Genomic DNA, 24,942 nt, shown 5'->3' on the forward strand with positions numbered 1-24,942 from the left:
CTGAGGTTGAGCAACTTTGCCTTTGATAATTTCACTGGCAAATTCTATCAAACATTTAAGGAAGAAATAACATCAGTTCTGCACAAATTCTTTCATAATAGGGGGGAAAATCATTCTCAACGCATTCAATGATGGCCAGCATTATCCCAAAACCAAATTCAAACAAAGGTGTTAAAAGAAAATTACAGGAGCACCTGGGGGGGCTCAGTTGGTTAAGCATCTGACTTCAGCTCAGGTCATGATATTGCAGCTCGTGGGTTGGAGCCCCACATCAGCTCTGTACTGACAGCTCAGAGCCTGGAGCCCGCTTCGAATTCTAGGTCTCTCTCTCTCTGCCCCTTCCCCACTTCAGCTCTGTCTCTCTCTCTCAAAAATAAACATAAAAAAAAAAAATTATAAACCAGTATCTCAAATGAAAATCCATAACAAAATATTAGCAAATTGACTTGTGGTTTCTGGTCCAGCATGTAAGAGGCTTAGAAGCTGCCACTCCATTCTAAAAATAAAAAAGTCAAGCAAACTAAAAAAATTATTGATTTTTCTTAGAGCCATCAGAGAAGTCAGGTCACAGGGCAAAGTGTGACCAAAATATGGAGACAGATAGGTGGATATACAGAAACGTGACAGAAAACCATGAGCAAAAACCTCTGTGGGAACAAATGCCAGGGTTGGAAAACATGAACTATAATTCTATCATTGAAAAATTCCTGGAAGCTCAATGTGGACAGGGCAAGAACTAAAACTCCAAGAGGACCCAATCTCACATACTTTTGTGAGTTTTACCTCTAAAGGAACTCTACCAAGTCCTCACTGTCAATATCAGAGAAAAATGCCCTCAGGCTTCTAGCAGTAGCAGGGGAAAGGAACTATTCTGAAATACTTTAGAGCATCTGTTTTCCTTAACAAGGTCTGTTTTCAGGAGAAACTATCTTACCACAGCCCAACTTACCTAAGGGAAAGGAAACACCCAACTCCAGCCCACTCTGGCCATCCTCTCTCACCTAAGCAGGGACAGATACTAAGACGTACTGGTCAAGTTCACAACCCAAAAACACCAGATCACCAAAAGACTACTAATTAATCTTAAGAGTATAGAACTTTCCCTCCCCAAACCATATTACTATTACATTACTAAAGGTCTATTTACTACAGTTCCTCTTACTCAGAACATTGTGTCCACTGTGCAACAAAAAATTATGAGGCAAAATAAAAGGCAAAAAAACAATTTAAAGAAGCTGAGGCAGCATCAGAACCAGAGTCAGATATAGCAGGAATGTTGGAGGCAGTAGGCAAAGACTTTTTAAATACTATGATTAATATGGTAAAGATATTAATGAAAAAAAGTAGACAACATGCAAGTACAGATGGGCAATGTAAGAGAAGTGGAAACTCTAAGAAAGAATGAAAAAGAAATGCTAGAGATAAAAAAATTTTTTAAAGCCCTACAACAGAAATGAAGAATGCTTTAAATAGGCTGATAAGTAGATGGGACTCAGCTGAGGAAAGAATCTCTGGGCTTGAGGATTTTGCTTTTTATGTTTATTTATTTTTGAGAGAGAGAGAGACAGAGCACGAGCAGGGGAGGGACAGAGAGAGAGGGAGACACATTATCTGAAGCAGCAAGCTCCAGGCTCTGAGTTGTCAGCACAGAGCCCGATACAGGGCTTGAACTCACAAACTATGAAATCATGACCTGAGCCAAAGTCGGATGCTCAACCGACTGAGCCACCCAAATGCCCCGGGGCCTGAGGATATCTTAATAGAAACCTCCAAAACTGACAAAAAACCAAAAACAAAAACAAAAAAACAAAGACTGGAAAAAACAAACTCAACAGAATATCCAAGGACTACAGAACAACTACAAAAAGTATATAATATATGTATAATGGGAATATCAAAAGAAGAGAGAAGAGAAAAAAGGAGAAGCAATATTTGAAACAATGATAACTAGGAATTTCCCCAAATTAATGTCAACACCAAACTACAGATCACCAAGCAGAATAAATGCCTAAGAAACTATACATAGGCAGATCATATTTAAACAACAGAAAACCAAACATAAAGAAAAAATCTTTAAAGAATCACTGGGGGGGTGGGGGGAGGAGCCTCTTTCCCTATAAAGAAGGAAAGAATTACATTCGACTTCTTAGAAATCATGCAAGAAGAAAGAAATATTTAAAGTGTTGGAACAAAAAATGCAACGACCTAAATTTTGTATTCTGCTAAATGATCTTTCAAAAGGAAATTAAAGAAATAGAGACATAAAGACTTTTTCAAACAAAAATTAAAGGAATTTGTTATCAATAAGCTCTGTCTTGCAAGAAATGTTAAAAGATGCTCTTTAGAGAGGAGGAAAATGATATAGATCAGAAACTTGTTTGTATACAAAGAAAGGAAGAGCATCAGGAAGGAATATATAATGGTAAAATCAAAATTATTATTTTTAGGGGTGTCTGGATGGCTCAGTTGCGGTTAAGCGTTTGACTTTGGCTCAGGTTGTAATCTCATGGTTGACGGGTTCGAGCCCCACGTTGGGCTCTGTGCTGACAGCTCAGAGCCTGGAGCCTGCTTCGGATTCTGTGTCTCCCTCTCTCACTGCCACTCCCCCCATTGTGCTCTGTGTGTCTCTCTCTCTTAAAAATAAACATTAAAAAATACTATAAAAATTTATTATTTTTATTATTCTTAACTGATCTAACAGATAACAGCTTGTTCAAAATAATGACATATCCAATTACATCTGTATTTATAAATATGTATATTTGTGTGTGTATATACACATACATCTTTAAGTATATATGCTCATATATAAATGAAATGAATTACAGCAAGGATACAAAGGATAGAAGGAGAAGGATTTGATTATATGATAAAGTACTTGGCACTATTTGTGAAATAGTATGTGTTCCTTGAAAATGAACTTGGACTAGCAGGAAATAAAATCATATTGCAAACTCTAGGGAAACCACTAATGAAATTTTTAAAAGATCATCATTGTAGAAAATCTGAAAGAATAGACAATGCCTAGAACTAACAAGAGATTATAGCAAGGTTGTAGGATACAATGAAAGTCAATTGCTTCCCTATGTTCTAGCAATAAAAAAATGGAATTTAAAAATTAAAACACATAAACACATTAGTATCCAAGGAAATGAAATACTTAGGTATAAATCTAATAAAATATGTACAAGATGTACATGGGGAAAATTACAAAACTCTGATGAAAGATATCAAAGAAGAACTAAGTAAATGGGGAGATATGCCATGTTTATAGTTAGGAAGAGTCAGTATTGCCAAGATGTCAATTCTTCCCAAATTTACAGATTGAACACGATCTCACTGAAAATCCTGGCAAGTTATTTTGTGGATATTAACAAAGTGACTCTGAGGTTTATATGTAGAGGCAAAAGACCCAGAATCGCAAACTCAGTAATGAAGAAGAATACAGTTGGAAGACTCATACTACCTGCCTTCAAGACTTACAAGAAAGCGACAATAATCAAGATAGTGTGGTATTGACAAGAGAGACAGATCAATGAGACAGAAGAAACAGTCTAGAAATTGTCCCACAAAAATAGTCGACTAATCTTTGATAAAGGAGCACAGGCAACACAATCAAAGTCTTCTTAACAAACAGTGAATAACTGGATATCCACATGCAAAAAAATGAAATGAATCTCGACATAGACCTTACACTATTCACAAAAAGTAACTTGACATAAATGTAAAACAAAAAGTTATAAAACTCCCTAGAAGGCAGAAGAAAATGTAAATGACTTTAGTCATGGTAATGATTTTTTTTTGCTATAACACCAAAAGCACAATCCATGAAAGAAATCATTGAGAAGCAAGCTTTATTAAAATGAAAAACTTTTGCTCTGTAAAAGATGATGTAAGAGAATGAGAAGACAAGCCACAAACTGGCAGGAAATACTTGCAAAAGATACCTCTGATAAAGAACAGCATATTTAGCCAAAATAAACAAAAAACTCTTAAAATTTGTCTATTGAGTTGTTCTTATTGTTATAAAATGAACAACCAAATTAAAAAATGGCAAAAGATCTCAAGAGATACCTCACTAAAGAAGATATACAGATAACAAGTAAACATAAGAAAAGATGTTCCATCTCACATGCTAATAGAGAACTGCAAGTTAAAATAACAGTAAGATACCACCGCACACCTACTAGAATGGTCAAAATCCAAAACACCGACAACACCAAATGCTGGTAAGGATGTGGAGCAACAGGAACTCTTACTCACTGCTGATGGGAATGCAAAATGGTATAACCACTTTGGAAGACAGTTTGGCTGTTTATTACAAAACTAAACATAACTCTTACCATATTGATCCAGCAATCGGAAGGAATCCTTGGCATTTACCCAAATGAAATGAAAACTTATACCCATTAAAAAAAAAAAAAAGAAAAAGAAAAAACCTGCTCATGGATGTTTTACAGCAGCTTTATTCATTACTGCCAAAATTTGGGAGCAACCCAAATGTCCTTCAGTAAGTAAACAAACTATGGTACATCCAGACAATAGATAAATGAACTATGGCACATGCACACAACTGAGTATTATTCAGCACTAAAAAGAAATGAGCTACTGAGCAATGAAAAGACATGAAGGAAACTAAAATGCATATTGCTAAGTGACAGAAGCCAAACTGAAAAGGCTGCATACTGAATGATGCCAATCATACGACATTCTGGAAAAGGAAAACTATGGAGACAATAAAAAGATAATTGGTTGCCAAGGGGTTGGGGTGCTGGTTAGGATGAACAGGCAGAGCAGAGAGGATTTAGGGCAGTGAAAATATTCCATATGCTACTATAATGTCATTATACATCTGTCAAAACCCATAGAACATACAACACCAAGAGTACACCCTAATGTAAACTATAACTTTGGGTGATTATGATGGGTCAGTGTAGAGTCACTGAATGTAACAAATGTACCACACTGTGGTACAGGATGTCAACAGAGGGAGAGGTTGTGCACGTGTCTGGACCGGACATATATAGGAACTCTCTGTACTTTCTGCTCAATTTTGCTATGAATCCAAAACTATTCAAAAAGTAGTTTATCAATTTAAGAAATACATATGTAAACCAAACCCAGCAATACACCAAATGGGTAACAACTGTGGCTAATTGGGAGTTTATCCCAGGAATAAGTTGGTTTAACAATCAAAAAACTTTTTCAACTCAGTAAGAAAAATGTCCAAAACAGACTACATCAGAACTCTGCCTCGTCTTGATGAATGAAAAAACTAAATAGCTAGTGCCATCAGGTACTTGAGAGACATAAATTCAAATCTCTCAAGGATGATACCACCTTAGCCTTCAAATTGTTTTTTACATACAGTGTTTCAAATATTATATCCAGGACCCAAGCAAAGGTAACTAGGCACACACAGAGATAAAACAGCATCTGACAAAAACTAGCAGAAATGATTTTCAATACAAACAGACCTATAGAATTTCCAGACACTGGAGTTATCAGACACAGGCTATGAAACAACTATACTTACTATGTTTAAGGAGATAAAGGCCAAGCTTGAAATTTCAGCAGGGAACTGTAAACTGTAAAAAGTGATATAGCAGATTTGAAAAGGAACCAACCAGAAACACAAGAAATGAAAAACACAAATCTGACATTAGGAACTCAATGTATGGGGCTATATTCTTGGTACATTCTCTAGGTAATCCACTGTATTTAGGAACCAGAATCATAGACTATTAAAATAAATCTTAAAGCCCTTGTTTGCCAACTCACTCTTTTCTAATTTAGCTTCTATAATGCCTCCAGAATTACTTTCCTAATATATGAGTTTGATGTCTCAGTACCTTATTTAAAATTATTTTGGATAAAACCCAACTCTCTAATCTTGTGGCTAATCACCTTTCACAATCTACCCTATATCCTGGATATACTAGCCTATTAACAAGTCTTGTGCATTCCTGCTTGCTCATTCAATTTCCTCTTTCTAGAATGGCTTTCCCCATCTTGTCTACCTACTACACTTCAGAACACAATTCCTAGGTCATCCCTGAGCAAAATTAATTACTCTTTCATATATACTCTTCATACTTTGTTCACAACTCTACTACAGCACTCAACATCATTAAAATTACAGAGGAAGCTTTGCCTCCTCCCACCCCCACAGTTATACTGGAATAATTTAAAGGCTAGGACTCATATTTACTTCTATCCCAAGAGCCTAAACCATACCTATTGTATTATACACAGTCAATGTAAGTCAAATAAATTATATATGTATTGAAATAAAAGCCAATTTCAGAGAAGAATCTAGAACCAGTTCAAGAATTTTGTTCTTCAATTTCTGCTAGAGAAAATGCTTAGAGTTTGCTAACATGAGGTCACATGGTGAGAGCTGGCAGCAGAATAGTATTCTGCTACACTCTAATGACTTGGGCTCTGTAGCTAAAGGGTTCTACCAGAAGGAAGGTGTACTAGGATGGAAATGTGAGAAAAGATCAGACTATGGGTTCAAAGGGAGGGTGGCAGGAGTCTCTGAATAGCTTCTTAAAGAAGAAAAATACTGGAACCGGGGAGAAGAAAGAATAAAATAGGAGCTTCTCTTCCAAAGACAACATGAAAACCAAAACAGCCTGACACATAAACTGATTTGACTTTGAGTTTCAGTAGACAGTGAGAACACCTCTCCTAAAGGAGTTAATGTTAAAACTGCATCGCCAAATAAGCCCTCATGTTTCAGTATGCTGTGAACAGTTTATAGACAGCCAAAATAATGCTTTAGAAATGGAAGTAACTCCCCATGTGGACATCTCTACATGTGCACCCAAGATAAAGAGGCTCTCTCACACAACAACTTGATCCAAGAGCTAGGGAAACCATCATGCATGCAGTAAAGAGGATAAAGCCAATTATTATGCCTTTGCTGATTCTAAATTTTATTCCAGAAGCTGTGAATTAGCAGAAATAAAATCTGCCCCATAATTCAAGCTTAAATGAAACCTTGGGGTAATACATTTCATTGCCCTTTTGCATACAGGAATGCCTCAGTAAACTTTATTTTGGTAGTTATTAGCACAATTTTGTTTAGTCTAATTTGATGCCTAACATAATATACAATTCTGACATAAAGACAGAATGAGTATAACTTTTAATATAACTTTGATGTTCAAACTGTACTTCTGGAATCAAATAACAGGTAGTCAGTATTTACAGACTGTAACCTCTTCCCAAGTCTATTTCTCTGATAATAGAAAAAAAATTTTCCCCAAATCCTACCCTATTCAATTTGTGAGAACTTACTGCTTTTATTCTTTTAATTTTCTTTAACTAACATAAGCTTCTCTCTTAGGGCTTATGCTTTTCTCCTCTCCAAGAAGCAGAGGCTGAGCTATTATGAATTCCTCTCTCAATTTTCAGACCATACAAATTAGCTTTTATAAAATCAATTTATTCACACATAAAAAAGACCTAATAATTTATCATTAACTATAAAATAAAGAATATATGCAGCTGGAAAGGTAGTTATTCACTACCTTCTCAAGGTGACATTACATTAGGTAAATAAAGGTGAAAATAAAACACAAGGGTGTAACAATTTTAAGGATTTTTCAAAAATAAATTCTGCATATAGTCCAGTTCCTCTACAATTTAACCACAAAGGAGATAGGTACTTTATGAACTACTCAAATTATACACCAAAGGTATCTATGTTTAAGCATAATTAAACCCAACAAATTGTTTTCAAATATTCTAATGCTATACACACCAATAAAATTATTAACCAGATTTTAAGCTCTAACACTTTCACAATGTTATATATTTAAGTACTGCTCACAAAGCTCACATATTCTAGTCCTTTCCATAATGTTATTGTTCCTGCAGTAAAACGTTTCAAAGGCAAAGGTTGAACTGAGGAGAGTAACCTATTCTTTTAGACTTTCAGATGCTCAGATTAAGAAATCCGTTAGTGTCTTAAAACCTTTTTCCCTGACCTGTCAAAAGTTATATAAAAGTGATTCAACCATCCAACTAAAACTTCACTCAGAAAAAGACATAAGTGATGAAAAACTAGAATCATCATCTAAATACTACAATCTTATTTTCTCCTTAAAGATGCCAATATAAAAGTGTCTAGCAACAAAAGGTCACTTTCTACTAAAATAGTGTCAGTTTGACATAAATGGGGTATATTCAATCTACTATGCAATCATGTTACAATTATACATAACATGGCTCATTTGTAATCATTCTTACTTGCAGTTTGGAGGTCATAAGACAAGCTATGTAGCTATATTCCAACTTTGGCCTATTAATTTAGGAAAACCAAAAACAGGTCAATTGAATCACAATATAACTGAAATACTATTTATAATTAATAGATGCAATTTTTAACATGGCTCACCAACAGGTTCAAAAGGCCACAAGCAGGAATTTCACACCTACAAGAGAACACATGTGATAATCCTCATAAAATAATATTATGAATATTCATGTGATTTGGGAATTGATTCAAGTTAAATGCCAAACTTGGGTCAGTTTGACTTTGCTAGTATCCTAAAATGATTTTTATGTTGCTTTATGTTAACAGGAAAAGCACTAAAATTGATCAGACCTTTAATAAATTTACTAGAAGAATAAAATTTAAAAAAAATACTTAATCTACAAATATCTTTCACTTATGAAGTTCATGTATCTCTGAAAAGCTGTAGGTGCAAAACATATGAAGTTAAATAAGGCAAAAAAATTATATATATAGTGACATTCTATTCTTGAAATGAGTTATAAAAATATATATAACACCATATATATATATATATAAATATATACACACAAAAATAATTATATGTGCTTCCATACAAAAAAAGAATTTTAAAAGGCCTAAAAATGTGAAGGGAAAGTGAAATGAAACATATCTTCCTATAATGATTTATGTTTTATAAAGAATGTAATCATGTGTAATTATTAAGGAAGAAAAAAGTTTGTAAATCAAACCTTTACTTTTTCTATATAGTTTCTTTATAATCTTATAGATGTCTTTCTACCAGAAAGAAAATTCTGGCCCAATAACATTCATACTCAAGAATACAGCAACTCCCTTCTGAATATCTGCTTTAAAAATATATATATACTATGAAATACTACTATTTTAATCTCCCAATAAATCTTACTATTTTGCCACATTCAAAAAGCAAGTAAGGAATGCTTAAAAAGCCCAAAGGAATGTATTTTTCCTTTGAATTTTTAGCATTGACTCACTTTTGCAGGCACTTTTACACTGCAATTACTAGCTACCTTCATTTTCTACAGCCTGAATAGCATAAGGCCCTACCTTAAAACATGAAAGATGTGTCCTAACATTCTTCATGGCTTTACTGATATCTTCATTTTTGATTTCTGGCTCCAAACATATAATATCCATTCAAAAGGAGTACATGGTAAAGGGTCTCAAATATATTTTTATATTCATGTTTTACAGAGTTTAAAAGTCACGGCTGAGAAAACACGTTTTCAAGCAGGAACAGAGACACAAAGTTATAAATGTGCTGTTACCAATAAAGAAAATCATGCCCACCTTGAAAACGACAACTGCAGGGAAGAGGATAGCAAACTCAGACAAATGGGGAGTAAAGGACATACAGAGAAAGAGAGAAAGAGAAAGCAAAAAGGGAGAGGCAGAAACAGGTTCAATCACATGGGAGACACATATTTTGAGGGTGGACACATATTTTTCTTATTATGAAGAACAAAGACTTCATGACCCACCATACCTCCCAGAAAACAACCAACCATGAAAAAAGTACCAAAATACACAATAGTACCTACTCATCGCTGGAAAGGTCAAAAATTAAAAGGAGCAACTAGCATCTGTAAAAAGCCAGACAAAGGACTAGAGAGGAGAGCAACTGCATTTCAACTCCACTCCCTCTTCCCATATGAAAAGTTGTTCTTTTCCTAACCACTCATCAAATTTTCACAGAATATATATGAAAAAGACAGAATATGACACCTTAGCTTTCCAAAATGAAAATAGCTGACTAAAAGTATACAACATATAAGTAAACAGATAATTATTCAACCAGTAATTTATTTAGAGACCTATCGCAGAATGTTTGCGTACATGAAGATAAAAGTATGCACATGCATATTTAAGGTAAACTACCATAAAGTCAAAAATACAAACCTTCGGGGCGCCTGGGTGGCGCAGTCGGTTAAGCGTCCGACTTCAGCCAGGTCACGATCTCACGGTCCGTGAGTTCGAGCCCCGCGTCAGGCTCTGGGCTGATGGCTCAGAGCCTGGAGCCTGTTTCCGATTCTGTGTCTCCCTCTCTCTCTGTCCCTCCCCCGTTCATGCTCTGTCTCTCTCTGTCCCAAAAAATAAAATAAACGTTGAAAAAAAAAAAAATTAAAAAAAAAAAAAAAAATACAAACCTTCAATAGCAAGACCACTGTTTTGCCTCTAGAGGGCGAACTTGGTCTTCTGGAAAACTCTAGACAAGAGAAGTTACTTTCAGACCTAACAAAAAGTTAAAATTTAAGATGTCGAGATAGCAAAGATTTCCAAACTTTCTTGGTTAACAGTGCTCTTAGTGTACCATTAATTTTTTCATGGCTCCCCCTAAACCAACAGAAATACTTAAATCATTCTAGGTATGTCTAACAATTTAATAAGGATTTATGTCTTAACACTTTGTAGCCATTTGAAAACACAATACACATAAATTAAAGGAAAAAAGGTTTTCATTCTTAAATAACCACAATTAATTACTAATTGGAAATGTATGCTTGTTGTGCACCGTATCATTTCACAAACTTTGAAATCAGATTGGACATGATCACGCTCATTTCCTGTTAAACACTGATTTTTGCCCAGTATCTGATTTTCATTACAGCAGTCTTAGAAAAACCAGATTCACAAAGATATGATGCCATTTAATGTTGAAATTGTGTACAATCTCAAGCTAACAGTCTGCACTGTATCCAACAGATGTAGAGTAATCACGGAGTCCTAAGCTGCAGCACATGGGGTGCTTGGGCTCACAGCTTGGAAAACACAAACTACAGTTTCAAGTCCCAGCAGCTATATAAACTAGTCAGTATTTTAACTGTAAATAAAATTAACTATAACAAATGTTTGTAAAGATCTAAAAATTATTTTCTTATATTACTTGGGAAACCAGTTTTTCTTTGAGCAATAAAAGGAATACTATTAAATCCTTAATGGAAGATATTTTTTCCAATTTGAATGATGATTATTGTCTTAATGTAATAATTTTTATACATACTGGTTGTGTTGAATCTGAAAGAGGAAACAGGAAATGTATTACGTACATATCGTCTTCTGAGCAACAACTTCTAGGAACTTAAAAATGTCTGCAACTGATCCAGTCTCACTGCTTTCCAGCCTCACTGATCTCCTAATACTAATGAAACACTAGTTCAGGAGACAAATTAGATCTGAAATTCTTTTTTTTTTTTTTTTTTAAGTAGGCTTCATGGCCAGCGTGAAGCCCAACAGCAGGTTTGAACTTACCACCCTGAGGTCAAGACCTGAGCTGAGACCAAGAGTTGGATGCTTAAGTGACTGAGCCACCCAGAAGCCTGAGATCTGAAATTCTTAAGAACTTCAGAATACGGATATTAGTACAGCTATTAGAAGAACTGGCTACTAAATTACTAGAAATAGATTACACACCCACTTATTTCACAAAGTCCTTGGTTTAGGTAGAACACCAGAAAAGTGACCAAAGACAAAGTTCAACCTCAAAATCTACTCAGTTTTTGCTTTCTATGGTTTTATCAATTGACATCTCCCTATATCCATAAAATCTGTGCCACTGGCAAACACCACAATGTTCAATTAGAAGTCAGAATATGTGGTAAGAGTGCTTAGCTAAGAAGAAAAACAAAACAAAAAACCAAAAAGCTATCCAAGGAATAAGTAGGAAAAAAAAAATCACTGTACCATAAAACATAACTGAAAATATGTGCATGTTTTGTAAAAAGATTTAAGGTTACTACAAATAGCCAAAAATCCTCAAATTTTATATGTAGGAAAATATGAATGAAAGTGTAATATGATTATCAAGAAAAAAATACTTGAAAAGCTAAGACAAACCGCATGGCAATATTAGTACTTACCTGTTGAATGATTTTGGAAGTTTTCTGAAGATTCTCTCTGGGAGGGACTTTACCAAATAATTTCCAACCAGGAGCACTATGGACAACTGATTTGAGTTCCTTTGTCCTTTTTGGAAAAAGATTTCTGAAACAGAAAAAGTTACATGAATTGTGTTTTTTGTAACCAGGGTACTACTTAATGTTTTTTTTTTTTATTTTTTTTAATGTTTATTTTTGAGGGGGTGGGGGGAAAGGGCAGAGAGAGAGGGAGACACAGAATCTAAAGCAGGCTCCAGGCTCTGAGCTGTCAGCACACAGCCAAATGCAGGGCTCAAACTCCCTAACTGCAAGATCATGACCTGAGCTGATGTCACGCTTAACCAACTGAGTCACCCAGGCACCCTTTAATAATTTTTTTGAAGTATATTTATTCCCAAGACAAATACAAAATACTTTTAAATGAAAAAAAATTTTTTTTAAGATTTTCTATTTTTAAGTAATCTCTACATCCAATGCAGGGCTCAAACTCACAATCCTGAGATCTCTTGATTGCCTGCTCGGTTGACTGAGCCAGCCAGGCACCCCAAATGAAATTACCATAAAACCTTGGATTGCAAGTAACTTGTTCTACAAGTGTTCCACAAGACAAGCAAACATTTCTAATAAATTTTAACTTGATAAATGAGCGATGGCTTGCAACAGGAGTGGTATGTGACGTCGAATGTCACATGATCACCACTGAGCCAATGGTTCTTGCAATTCACATCGATATACAAGTGCTTTAGATTACAAGCATGTTTCCAGAATGAATTATGCTTGTAAACAAAGGTTTTACTGTATCTCTACTACTTACACTACTATTAGACTAATAAGCTGAATTAAGAATACCTGACTTATAAAGAAATATTAGAAAAATCATCAACAAAAATACTAGATAAACAAATTGGGAACTGTAGAAAATGACAACTTTAAATAAAATGGAAACATCTGCTTTGAGTCAACTACAAAGAATACTAGAATTGTATGTGTACTTGACAATAAAAGTCAAGAATTTGAGAAAAAAAAAAGTTAAAGAGAAACTGTAAACAGATTGTTGGGAAAATACTAATTATTTTCAGTAACAATTTGTTATTGTTGCAATAAAAGGTCATCTAATGATCCTCCACTGCTATAATACAGGTTTATATAAATTGTTTTCTTATGGCAGGTACGTATTAGGAAGCTTATTGCCAAAGAGTCAATATACAGCCAAGGAAGAAAGTGTATCTCTCACTTAAGTCTAAAGAAAACCTGCACAAGGATCAAATTTTTATCTATCTCCAGGTACTTACCAACCAAATTAAGTATATTTTGTACATGTAAGCAGGACTGATATTTAATATATGTATCCATCAATAAAGCATGACCAGGGCACCCTCAGAAAGGTACTGATGAATCCAACTGAATAGGAACCCTTTTTATAAGCTGTGATATAAATAGTCATTAAGAAAAATTTTAATTTACATACAGTAATAGTTAGATTATCTGAAGTCCTAAATAACTTGGTTTATGTACAAACCATCATATATGTTATTTAAAAAACAATCTTGTAATAAGAAGAAGTTTAGATTTTAAAGCATAATGTTAAAGCTATTCTTCAAGTTTAGAAAGGTAAAAATGAGCTCCTACAAAAGAATGTAGGGTAATTAATCCATAATAAGTTAAAGAGACACTCTCATTTTCTTGGGTGTGCCATGGAGGTGAACTGACAAAAATGTAGAGTAATTTCTACTTAGGGTACTCTGGAAGTTTCATCTCAGGGACAATATTGAGTGATTCAATTTTCCACTTAAGATCTAGGTTGGAGGGGTGTCTGGGTGGCTCAGACAGTTGAACATTTGACTTTGGCTCAAGTCATGATCTCATGGTTTGTGGGTTCGAGCCCAGCATTAGGCTCCACATTGACAGTGTGCAGCCTGCTTGGGATTCTCTCTGCCTCTCCTTCTGCTCCTCCCCCACTCATGCTTTTTTCTCTCAAAAATAAACGTAAAAAAAAATAAGATCTAGGTTGGAGGAGTGGTATATTTATAACATACAATTTCAAGCCTCAAAGGATGGCCTATTAATTTAAATATTTGATATCTTGGGGCACCTGGCTGGCTCAGTCGGTTAAGTGTCTGACTTCAACTCAGGTCATGATCTCATGGTCCATGAGTTCGAGCCCCGCATCGGGCTCTGTGCTGTCAGTTCAGAGTCTGGAGCCTGCTTCGGATTCTGTATCTCCCTCTCTCTCTACCCCTCCCCCACTCACACTCTGTCTCTATCAAAAAACGAATAAATGTTAAAAAAAATTTTAAATATTTGACATCTCATGTGTAGTAACAGACTGAATTTGAATGAGCATTTCTCCTTCAAAATAAATGTGAAACTGTTAAGTGTTCTTGATAGAGGGCACTGAAGAGATGCTGCATGAGAAAGAGGCTCTCTTATGGTTTCCAGCTGCTGCAGAGTAGGTCAGTGCTATGGGTGTGAGGACATCCAGGAGAACTCTGCTCAGTCATGTGCCCAGAACATGTAGTCCCTCAGCAAACCTACGGCATCGACAAACTCAGCCTGAAAATGGCTTTCCCGCAGCTTTCTTAATGTGTAAACTAGCACCCCAAAGACTTCCTGGGGGCAGTGATATACCAATTCCCTTGGTAAGCCCCACACAACTCACCTGTACTCCCTGGCCGGTTCTCACCAAGCCATGCTATGCTCCCCCTACCAGCCCTTATGTGGCCTGCCTACACTCCAAAAGTTTGTCATACAGCCATGCTAAAGAACAGGAGAAAATCTTTGTCACCATGGTTTATGCAAAAAATTACTGAATATGACAAAGTCATTATACATAAAATAAAAACAGGGGAACCTGGGTGGCTTAGTTGTCTGACTGTTGATTTCTGATTCAGGTCATGATTTCAAGGTTCATGAGATCAAGTCCCACGTCTGTACTGTCAGCGCAGAGCCTGCTTGGGATTCTGTCTTCCTCTCTCTGTCTCCACTGCTCATGCTCTCCCCCTCTCTCAAAATAAATAAACATTTAAAAAAATAAATTGGCCTTAATCAAATTTAAAACAAATTTAAATTAGATTTGCACTTCAAAAGCATCACTGTTGCAAAATGGAGGAAGGGGAAGACCCAGAGGTCAGTACCTCCCCAAAGTAAAAACTGAGCTAGAAAGAGCAATTGTAATCAACTACTTTAGAACCTTATCAAACACTTGTAACAAACAGGGAAGTACATGAAGGAAGAGGGTGCTGATCTTTCCTAAGTGAACAGCATGGGTAAACCAACCACCTTCCTCAATTTCTCAGCCCCTCCCTCCCACAGTAATGAGGATTAGGAGCCCATCATTCTGAAGTGATTGACTGGTGTCAGGAGGAATAGCTGGAATCATGGCCTTCTAAAATATGGGGTCATGAATTTGGTTGGACTGACAGAACCCTGAGGAACCAGCACAGACAGCTGTATCAGTTTCAATCATCTTGCAGTACCTTTTACTGGTGGTGTCCACTGGAACATTAAAACAGATTAAACTCTCTTTGTCCCTGTTTTTGAGCCAGATATTTAAGGAATACATCTTTGTCAGGCTACCAACTGACTGCAGACATAATAAGAACAGAAATTTGTGACCACACACAAAAAGGATTATACACTTAGCAAAATAGTTTAGAAATATCATAACTGGATGACTCTACCACTCAACAAGCAAAATCAGCAATCATTGAAGAGTAACAGATTTATAGAATTACATTACAATAATCAAAATGTCCAGCTCTCAACAAAAAATTACAATACACACAAAGAGAGAGCCATTTACAGAAAAGAGAGGATCTGGTAACAAACATACCAGAGAAAGTCCAGAAAGTGGAATTACTACTCAAAGATGTTAAATTAACTGTCTTAAATATACCCAAGAAGCTAAAGGAAACCACAAAGAAATGGGGGTGGGGTGGGGGAATGTATGAACAAATTAAGAATATTAATAAGGAAAAAGTATTATAAAAAAGAACCAAACAAATTCTGGAGCTGAAAATTTGTATAACTAAAATGAAAAGTTTCACAGTGGAGTTCAACATCAGATTATGGCAAGCAGAAGAAAGAATGAACAAATGGGAAGGAAAGATAAGACAATTGAAATTATCCGGTGTTGGGGTGCTTGGGTGGCTTAGTCAGTTAAGCATTCAACTCTTGGTTTTGGTTCAGGTTGTGATCTCATGGTTCATGGGATTGAGCCCCGCATCCGGCTCCACACTGACAGCATGGAGCCTGCTTAGGATTCTCTCTCTCCCTTTCTCTCTGCTCCTCCTCTGCCCATGTGTGCTCACTCATGCTCTCTCTCTTTCAAAAATAAAAGAACTTAAAAAAGAAAAGAAGACAAGTCCCTGGGTGGCTCAGTCCATGATCTCATAGTTCTTGAGTTCGAGCCCTGCCTTGGGTGAGCTCAAGCCCCACTTCAGAGGAGCTTGAGCTCTGCTTCAGGTTCCATGGGATTCTCTCCCTTTCTCTCACTCTCCCTCTCTGTCCCTTGCTCACTTGTGCCCTCAAAAAAAAAAAAAAAAAAAAAAAAAAAAAAGACAGAGAGAGAGAGAGAGAAAGAATAACAAAGAGCAGTCCCTGAGTAACCTATGGGACATTATCAAATGTAAACACATACACACATACCATAAGAGTCCCAGAAGGAGAAGAGAAAAACAGAGGGGCAGAAAAAACTGTTTAAGAAATAAAGGCTAAAAATGTCTCAAATATGATGAAAGACATGAATGTACACAACCAAGCTCAACAAACTTCAAGCAGAAAAAACTCAAGGAGATACACATTGAGACAAATTATAGTCGTACTGCTAAAATCCAAAGGCAAAGAGAAAATTTTAAAAGCACCAAGAGAGAAGCAGATAACACAAAGAAGGGATCTTCAATAAGATTAACAACTGATTTCTCATCAGAAACCCTGGGGGCCAAAAAGTAATGGGATAACATTTAAAATTCTAAAAGAAAAAAAAAAACAAAAAACTAGCAACCAAAAATTCTATGTGGCAAATCCATCATTCAAGAATGAAAGAGAAATGAAGACATTTCTAGATGAACAAAAGTTGAAGGAGCTCATTACCAACAGATTATATGCAAAAGGAAACTCTTCAGGCTGAAATGAAAAATAGCTAGAGAACAACCTGAAGCCATGAGAAGAAATACAAAGTATTTGTAAAATTAGCTACGTAGGTAAACGTCGAAGCCAGTATTATTGTATTTTTGGTTTATAACACTACTTTTTTTCCTATGTAATTCAAAAGGCAAATATATAAAACAGTATTTATAAATTTATGTTAACGGACACACAATGTAAATGTACTTTCTGACAATAGCAATATAAAGAAGGAAGGACACAGATGTAGTAGCAGTGTGTATGTATATTAATGAGACTAACTTGATATTATTGAAAATAAGTTGTTTTAAGATGTTATGTGTAATCCCTAAAGTTACCACTAAACTTAAAAATATACAGAAAAGGAAAAAAGGGAATCAAAATAGTCTACTACAAAAATTCAACTAAATGCCAAAAAGGGGTAACGGAGGAATTGATGAACAAAAACCATAAAAGACATACTGAAAACAAATAGCTAAATGGCAGATGTAAATCCTTCCTCACCAACAATTATTTTAAATCTAAGTCGATTAAACCCTCCAAAGGAGAGATATTGGCAGACTGAGTTAAAAACTATCCATATGTGTCTTAGAGACTACTTTTTATTTTTATTTTTTATTTATTTTTAAAAGACTATTTTTAAAACTGAAGTCCAGTTGACAGCAAGAGACTCACTTTACATTTAAAAAAAACACAAAGAAGTTGAAAATAAAAGAATTGAAAATTATATTGAAAGCACATAATAACCAAGAAAGGGCTGGACTGGCTACATTACTGTCAGGCAAAATGGTCATTAAGTCAAAAAAGGTTACTAGAGACAAAGGAGAATGTTATATGTTGAAAAAATACTTAATCCAGTAAGAAGATATAACCATTATTTTACTATTATTATTTTTAATGTTTATTAATTTTTGAGAGAGAGACACAGAGTACGAGCAGGGGAGGAGCAGAGAGAGGGAGACACAGAATCAGAAGTAAGCTTCAGGCTTCAGCCATCAGCACAAGAGCCCAATGCGGGGCTCGAACTCATAAACCTCGAGATCATGCCTGAGCTAAAGTCAGACGCTTAACTGACTGAGCCACCCAGGTGCCCCTATATTATTATTTTCTTATGTTTATTTTTCAGAGAAAGAGAGACAGCCAGACAGAGCATGAGTGGGGGAGGGGCAGAGAGAGAGGGAGACACAGAATCTGAAGCAGGCTCCAGGCTCTGAGCTGTCAGCACAGAGCCTAGGCAGAGCTTGAACTCATGAACCGCGAGATCATTACCTGAGCCAAAGTCGGACGCTTAACCAACTGAGCCATCCAGACACCCCAAGATATAACTATAACTATATATAACTATATATTCACCTAACAAGAGCCCTAAAATATGTGAAGCAAAAATTGACAACATTGAACAGAGAAATAGACAGTTCTAGAGTAATAACTGGATATATCAATAGCCTACTTTCAATAATACATAAAACAAACCAGACAGATCAAAAAGGAAAAGACTAAAACATTATAAATCAATTAACCTAAAAGGCATACACAGCACACTCCACCCAAACAGTCAAATACACATTCTTCAAGGGCACATAGGACATCTTCTAGAATGAAATGTATGTTAACCCACAAGTCTTAATAAGCTTAAAAAGATTGAAATCGTGCAAAGTATCTTTTCCAACCACAATGAGACCAGAAATCAATAACAGAAAACAAACTGGAAAATTCCCAAATATGTGGGAATTAAACAAAACAGTCTTAAATGACTAGTAGGTCAAAGAAAATAAAATCACAAGGTTAATTAGAAAACACCTTGAGATGAACTGAAACAAACAACATACCCAAGCTTATGTGATACGGCTAAGGGAGAAATTTACAGTAAACACATACATTAAAAAAGAACCGGGGGCACCTGGGTGGCTCAGTTGGTTGAGCATCCAACTTCAGCTAAGGTCATGGTCTCACAGTTCGTGAGTTCAGGCTCAGTGTTGGGACTCTGTTCTGACAGCTCAGAGCCTGGAGCCTGCTTCAGATTCGGTGTCTCCCTCTCTCTCTGCCCCTAACCCACTCTCATTCTGTCTCTCTCAAAAATAAACATTTTTTTAAAAATTAACAAAACAAAAACAAAAACAACACACAGGGTTCCTGAGTGGCTCAGTCAGTTGAGTGTCCAACTTTTGATTTCGGCTCAGGTCATGATCCCAGGGTCATGAGATAGAGCCCCAAGTCCAGCTCCATGCTGAGCATGCAGCCTACTTAAGATTCTCCTTCTCTTGCCCTCCTAATCCTCCCCACCCAAAAATAAAAAAATAAAAAATAAAAAAAATTTAAAAAGAACCATCTCTTATCAATTACTTAACTACACTCATGAAGAAACCACAAAAAGAAGAGCAAATTAAACCCAAAGCTGGCATAAGGAAATAAATAATAAAGATTAAAGTGGGTATAAATGAAATAGAGAATAGAAAAGAGAAAAATTTTAAAAGCTCTTGTTGAAAAGACCAACAAATTGACAAACCTTTAGCTAGATGACTAAGGGAAAAAAAAGGCAAGATTCAAATCACTAAAAGCAGAAATAAAAGTGGGACATTACTACCAATAAAAAGGAGTATATGTGAATACCACAAACAATGGTCCATAGTCTAGTATGAGGAAGGAGCAAATCATAAACCACAATTAGCTACCAATCACACCCACTAAGAATGGCTATTATTTAAAAACAACAACAAAAAAGAAATAATAACAAGTTTAAAAGGATGTGAAAAAACTGGAACGGATGGACATGTAAAATGGTGCAACAGCTTGGAAAACACTGCTGGTAGGAATGTTTAGCAGTGCAGCCATTTTGGAAACCAATTTGGCAGTTTCTTTTATAAGTAAAACATAAAGTTACCATAAAACCCAACAATTCTACTTCTAGATGTATACCCAAGATAAATGAAACACAGGTCCAAACAAAGGCTTGCCCAGATATGTTAATAGCAGTATTATTCCTAATAGCCAAAATGTGAAGACAAGCTAAATATCCAGCAACTACTAAATGTATAAAACAAAATGTGTACATTCATGCAATGAAATACTATTCAGCAATAAAAAGGAATGAGACAATTGATACACGCTACAACATGGATGAACTAAAAAACATGCTCAATGAAAGAAGTCAGATGTATCAGACCACATGTATAGTTCTATTTATATGAACTTTGCAAAAAAGGCTACTCTATAGGGACAAAGTAGATTAGTGGTTGCCTGGGGGTGGGAATAGGAATTGACTGTAAATGGATACAAAGGATCTCTGGTGTGATAGAAATGCTCTGCAACTAGATTTTGCTGATGGCTGTACAACTATATAAATTTAATAACACTGAATTGTACTCTTATGAGTGAATTTTATGGTATGTAAACTATACCTCAACAAAGCTGTTAATTAAAAGACTATTTAACTAACAATCAAATATAGAGGACTAATACTGCCAAAAGTTGGTCTTGTGTCAGGTTTAGTAAAACAGACAAATTTATGCAAAAAACAGATTTATGCGAAAAAGAATAGAAATAAATAAATTAGGAGTAATGAGAAGATGCAGCAAAATTTTTAAAGGGAAGGAAATTTGTAAACAACTCCTTGCCAATAATTGAGAACATTTCTCAAAATGGACAGAATTATGCAAAAATATAACTTATCAAAACAGACTTGGGAAAAAGAGAAAATATCAATAGTTTCAAATTCACTCAAAAAACTGAAAAGTTAAAATTTCTCCCCCCAAAAATCAGGCATGGAAGTTTTACATGAGAGTTCTACCAAATTTTCAGGATACAGATTATACCAATATCGTATAAACTGCGTTAGAGACTTGAAAGAGAGAAAAATCCTTAATCATATAGGTAAGGCCAATATGAAATCAGTAACAAAACCAGGCAAGAACAGCTTAAGAGAGTAAAATAACAGACCAATCTAACTCATGAACATAGAGGAAAAATCCTAAACAAAATATTAGCAAACTAAGGGGCGCCTCACTGGCTCAGTCAGTTGAGTGTGTCTAGCTTGTGATTTTGGCTCAGATCATGATCTCACAGTTAATGAGTTCGAGACCCGCAGGGCCTGCCAGCCTGTCAGTGCAGAGCCTGCTTGGGATTCTCTATCTCCCCTTCTCTCTGCCTCTTTCCCACTCACACGCTCTTTCATCAATAAATAAACATTTAAAAACAATGCTAAGTTTAAACAAACAAACAAACAAACAAACAAACAAACAAGGGGCATCTGGTGGCTCAGTCAGTCAATCGTCCAACTCTTGATTTCAGCTCAGGTCATGATCTTGCAGTTCTGGGAGACCCAGCTCTGTCAGCACAGAGCCTCCTTGAGATTCTCTCTCTCCCTCTCTCTCGGCCCCTCCCCTGCTCGTGCTCTCTCAGTCTCTCTTTCTTTCTCTGTCTCTCAAAATAAATAAACAAAAAGTAAAAGTAAAAAAGCAACAAAAAAGCAAGATGCAGAAGAGTATAGGCAGTATACCATTTTTCTGAAGCTAAAAATCTATATAGTAAAATAATAAGAAAAATGTTGTGGCAAAAACTGTTGCTTATATTGCCAAATGAGTTCAGGTTAGTTGTTACCTCTTAGAGGTGAACAGGATAGTAAGACAGTCATAGGAATATTTTCAACAGTATTGATAATGTTCTATTTCTGAGACTGGGCAAAGGGTTCACCAATGTACACTGGGCATCATAATTCATGCATCTGTTACATATTTTCTTCCATATATGTCAAAAAAATACTAGTTTTTATTAAGTTATGTAAACCTAATATCTTGATTGGAACTCCCTGGTAACTGGAGAGTGCTAACTAAAACAGTTAAAAGACTGCATGTTCTGAATCTACCATTTGGGGAGCTATAAAACTAGCCTTTTCCTGCATGGTGTTGGGCATCCACTTTTTCCATAAACTTAGGTACACTTATTTGGGATGAAGCTGATAAACATTTCAGATTTTAAGTACTCCTCTTTCTTTTAGTTTCTTTTTATGTTTATTTATTTTTGAGAGAGAGCGCGTGAACAGGAGAGGAGCAGAGAGCTAGGGAGACACAGGATCCAAAGCAGGCTCCAGGCTCTGAGCTGTAAGCACAGAGCCCAACGCGGGGCTTGAACTCACAAACTGCGAGATCATGACCTGAGCTAAAGTCGGACACTTAACCAACTGAGCCACCCAGGTACCCCAGTACTTGTCTTAAGGTCAATTCACGTATATATATAATTTTGTCTCAATCATTAGACTGACATAGTTACTGGATCACAAGACTTCATGCTAACAATTAGCTCTTGTGGGGGGAAAGAAGTATACAATGAACAACAAATTTTGTTTGTTCTTTTACAACTACCACCAACTCTAATCACTGTCCAGTGTCAAGTGTCAGATCTTTCTTTCACTACAATCTTGTTTCAAATCTAAAAACCCATAAATCGCTTCTCTCCTCACAATGCATAAACAAGGTAGCTTTATGAAGGGAAAAAAAAAACAGCATTTCATTCTCTATACTAGAAATGCAGAATTACATTTATAATTAAAGCAGGCTAACATAAAATAGAAGGGGTTGTGCATTTTTTCAAATGCAGTAAAAAATAGCTTCAAATAATGTGATCTGGCTGAGAATGCAGACAGAGCAACAGAATGAGGAGACCACAACCTCACGTGAAGATGTAGCTCTACCAAAGGAGGGTAATAACCACAGACCAGAAAATTCTCCAAGCGCAGAGATTTACAGAGAGCCCTTGGGGGTGGTCATGTCTCTATACTTGTACCTACGATTAATGTATCGTAATCGCTACCAAACACATTCTCATATGAAAAACTAGTCTATACATACTAATATTATGCATTAGAACTCTGTAACTCTTTATAAATCACGGCCAAAATGCCAAATATACATGAATCTTTCTGTAAAGACCATTAGAAAGTATCCTGCATCACAAAAAAATCTGTTAAGATGTGTTGTGTGTTTACATGTGAAATTAATTTACAAGGATATTTTAGACTTCCAAAATTAAAGTCAAGGAATATTAAATTCTTAAACAACAGTAGGCCTTTCTATGGATGTAGTTTCTGAAGAATCTTGATATGACTGGAAAAGATAAAAAAGGAAAAAAGCAAAATAAATTTATAGCCTCCACAACAGAAAGCCTGGCTTAATATATATTCTGGTATAATATTACAATGAAAGTAAGTTCAGCATGAAGTTTAAATTTTCATTAAATCATAAAAACAAATCAAAGTTTACATATCCAATAAACACTGGTTACTATAAGAAATTTCTGTAAAAGAAAGATGAGCCAACAGGTATCCAATTGCTAAGAAAGGCCACCAGATAATGTTCCACATTAATTTCTTATGCCACTAAGAAATTTTGGATTAGGTTTTCAGGTTATCCCCTGCTACAAAAACTGTAAATAAAAGGCATACATTTGCAATGAAAAGTAATTTTAAGAAACTGTTACAAATACATGAAATTGTATTAAAACATTACAGATCAGGGGCGCCTGGGTGGCTCATTCGGTTAAGTGGCCGACTTCAGCTCAGGTCATGATCTCATGGTCCCGGAGTTCGAGCCCCGCGTTGGGCTCTGTGCTGACAGCTCAGAGCCTGGAGCCTGTTTCAGATTCTGTGTCTCCCTCTCTCTGACCCTCCCCCGTTCATGCTCTGTCTCTCTCTGTCTCAAAAAAATAAAATAAACGTTTAAAAAAAACAACAACACATTACAGATCAAATGGGCTCTACTGGTTAGTCTAGGAAAAGAATACCACTTTATTAAATCCTAAGGGAAAACATAATGAAAAGGTACATTAATAGTCCAAATAATATGTCATATGCTGTCATTCTTCTTATGCCCCATCCATAGTCCCCCAATCCACTACTAGGGGACTGGTGAAGTTGAGGTCTCAATGCATACAAATGTGTGGGACTACGTTCCTCCTCACCACCTTTTCAAACTAAACACACACACACACACACACACGTGCGCGCGCGCGTGCACAGTTCCCTTTTTTCCTATCCCCCAACATATTCAAATTTCTTAAATTAAAATCAATACTGAAGATTCTTAGCAAAACAAACCAAATGTGTTCAAGTACACACACATACGCAAAAAAAAAGAGGACAATTCTCCTCTCTGGATTCCAGAGATAGAGGTTGACTGTATGAATGATATTTATATGGCAGTGTTGGGAGGAAAAGGTCACTCCTATTTTGTATTCTTCATGTTTCAGGGGAGAGATGGAAGGGGAGGGACACTCCTGGCTTCTTTCTGCCCCCTTATGTAACTCTTCCACCTGCAGGGTTAAATTTTGGTGAAAGACATTGCTAACAGCAAAGATAGTTTGTTCTGCTTTCCTAACACGACGTTAAGTTTCCTCTGTAGCTTCCTGCCTCTGACCCTCAAAGGAAAGGCCTGCAGTGCTAGTGACCTCTCTGCCTCTGACCCTCAAAGGAAAGGCCTGCAGTGCTAGTGACCAGCTGGAGTATTCCATCAGGTGAAGTATTAGGAGGCACACTGCAGCCAAAGACACGTCGTCGTTCAGTACAAATTACATCAGCATAAAGCTGATGTTTTTAGGTCCCATTTGTCTGTGTCCTGTGTTTTCTTTTTCCTACTGATTCCAAACTCAGACAGTATGATAAAGAGA

At 36.0% G+C, this 24,942-nt stretch overlaps 1 protein-coding gene across 5 annotated transcripts in view; it reads right to left on the reverse strand.

Annotated features, from left to right (window-relative positions):
• Positions 1-24,942, reverse strand: part of TBC1D12 (TBC1 domain family member 12) — a 100,641-nt gene that overhangs the window by 52,943 nt on the left and 22,756 nt on the right. For 2 of the 5 annotated variants that reach the window (XR_013550533.2, XM_060641974.3), the window contains exon 2: positions 12,145-12,268. The exons of 1 other annotated variant lie outside the window; for it this stretch is intronic. Coding sequence is in view for 1 of the 4 variants with exons in the window: in XM_060641974.3 (XP_060497957.1) it covers positions 12,145-12,268 (124 nt within the window). In the remaining 3 variants the exon portion in view is untranslated. Of the gene's footprint in view, positions 1-5,536; positions 5,584-8,407; positions 8,445-12,144; positions 12,269-24,942 lie in introns of those variants that run through there. 2 more of the 5 variants (XM_078434612.1, XM_078434614.1) reach the window with 2 other exon arrangements.

The sequence above is a fragment of the Panthera onca genome, chromosome D2, assembly GCF_046562875.1.
Source record: "Panthera onca isolate mPanOnc1 chromosome D2, mPanOnc1 haplotype 2, whole genome shotgun sequence".
Classification (NCBI taxonomy): Eukaryota; Metazoa; Chordata; class Mammalia; order Carnivora; family Felidae; genus Panthera; species Panthera onca.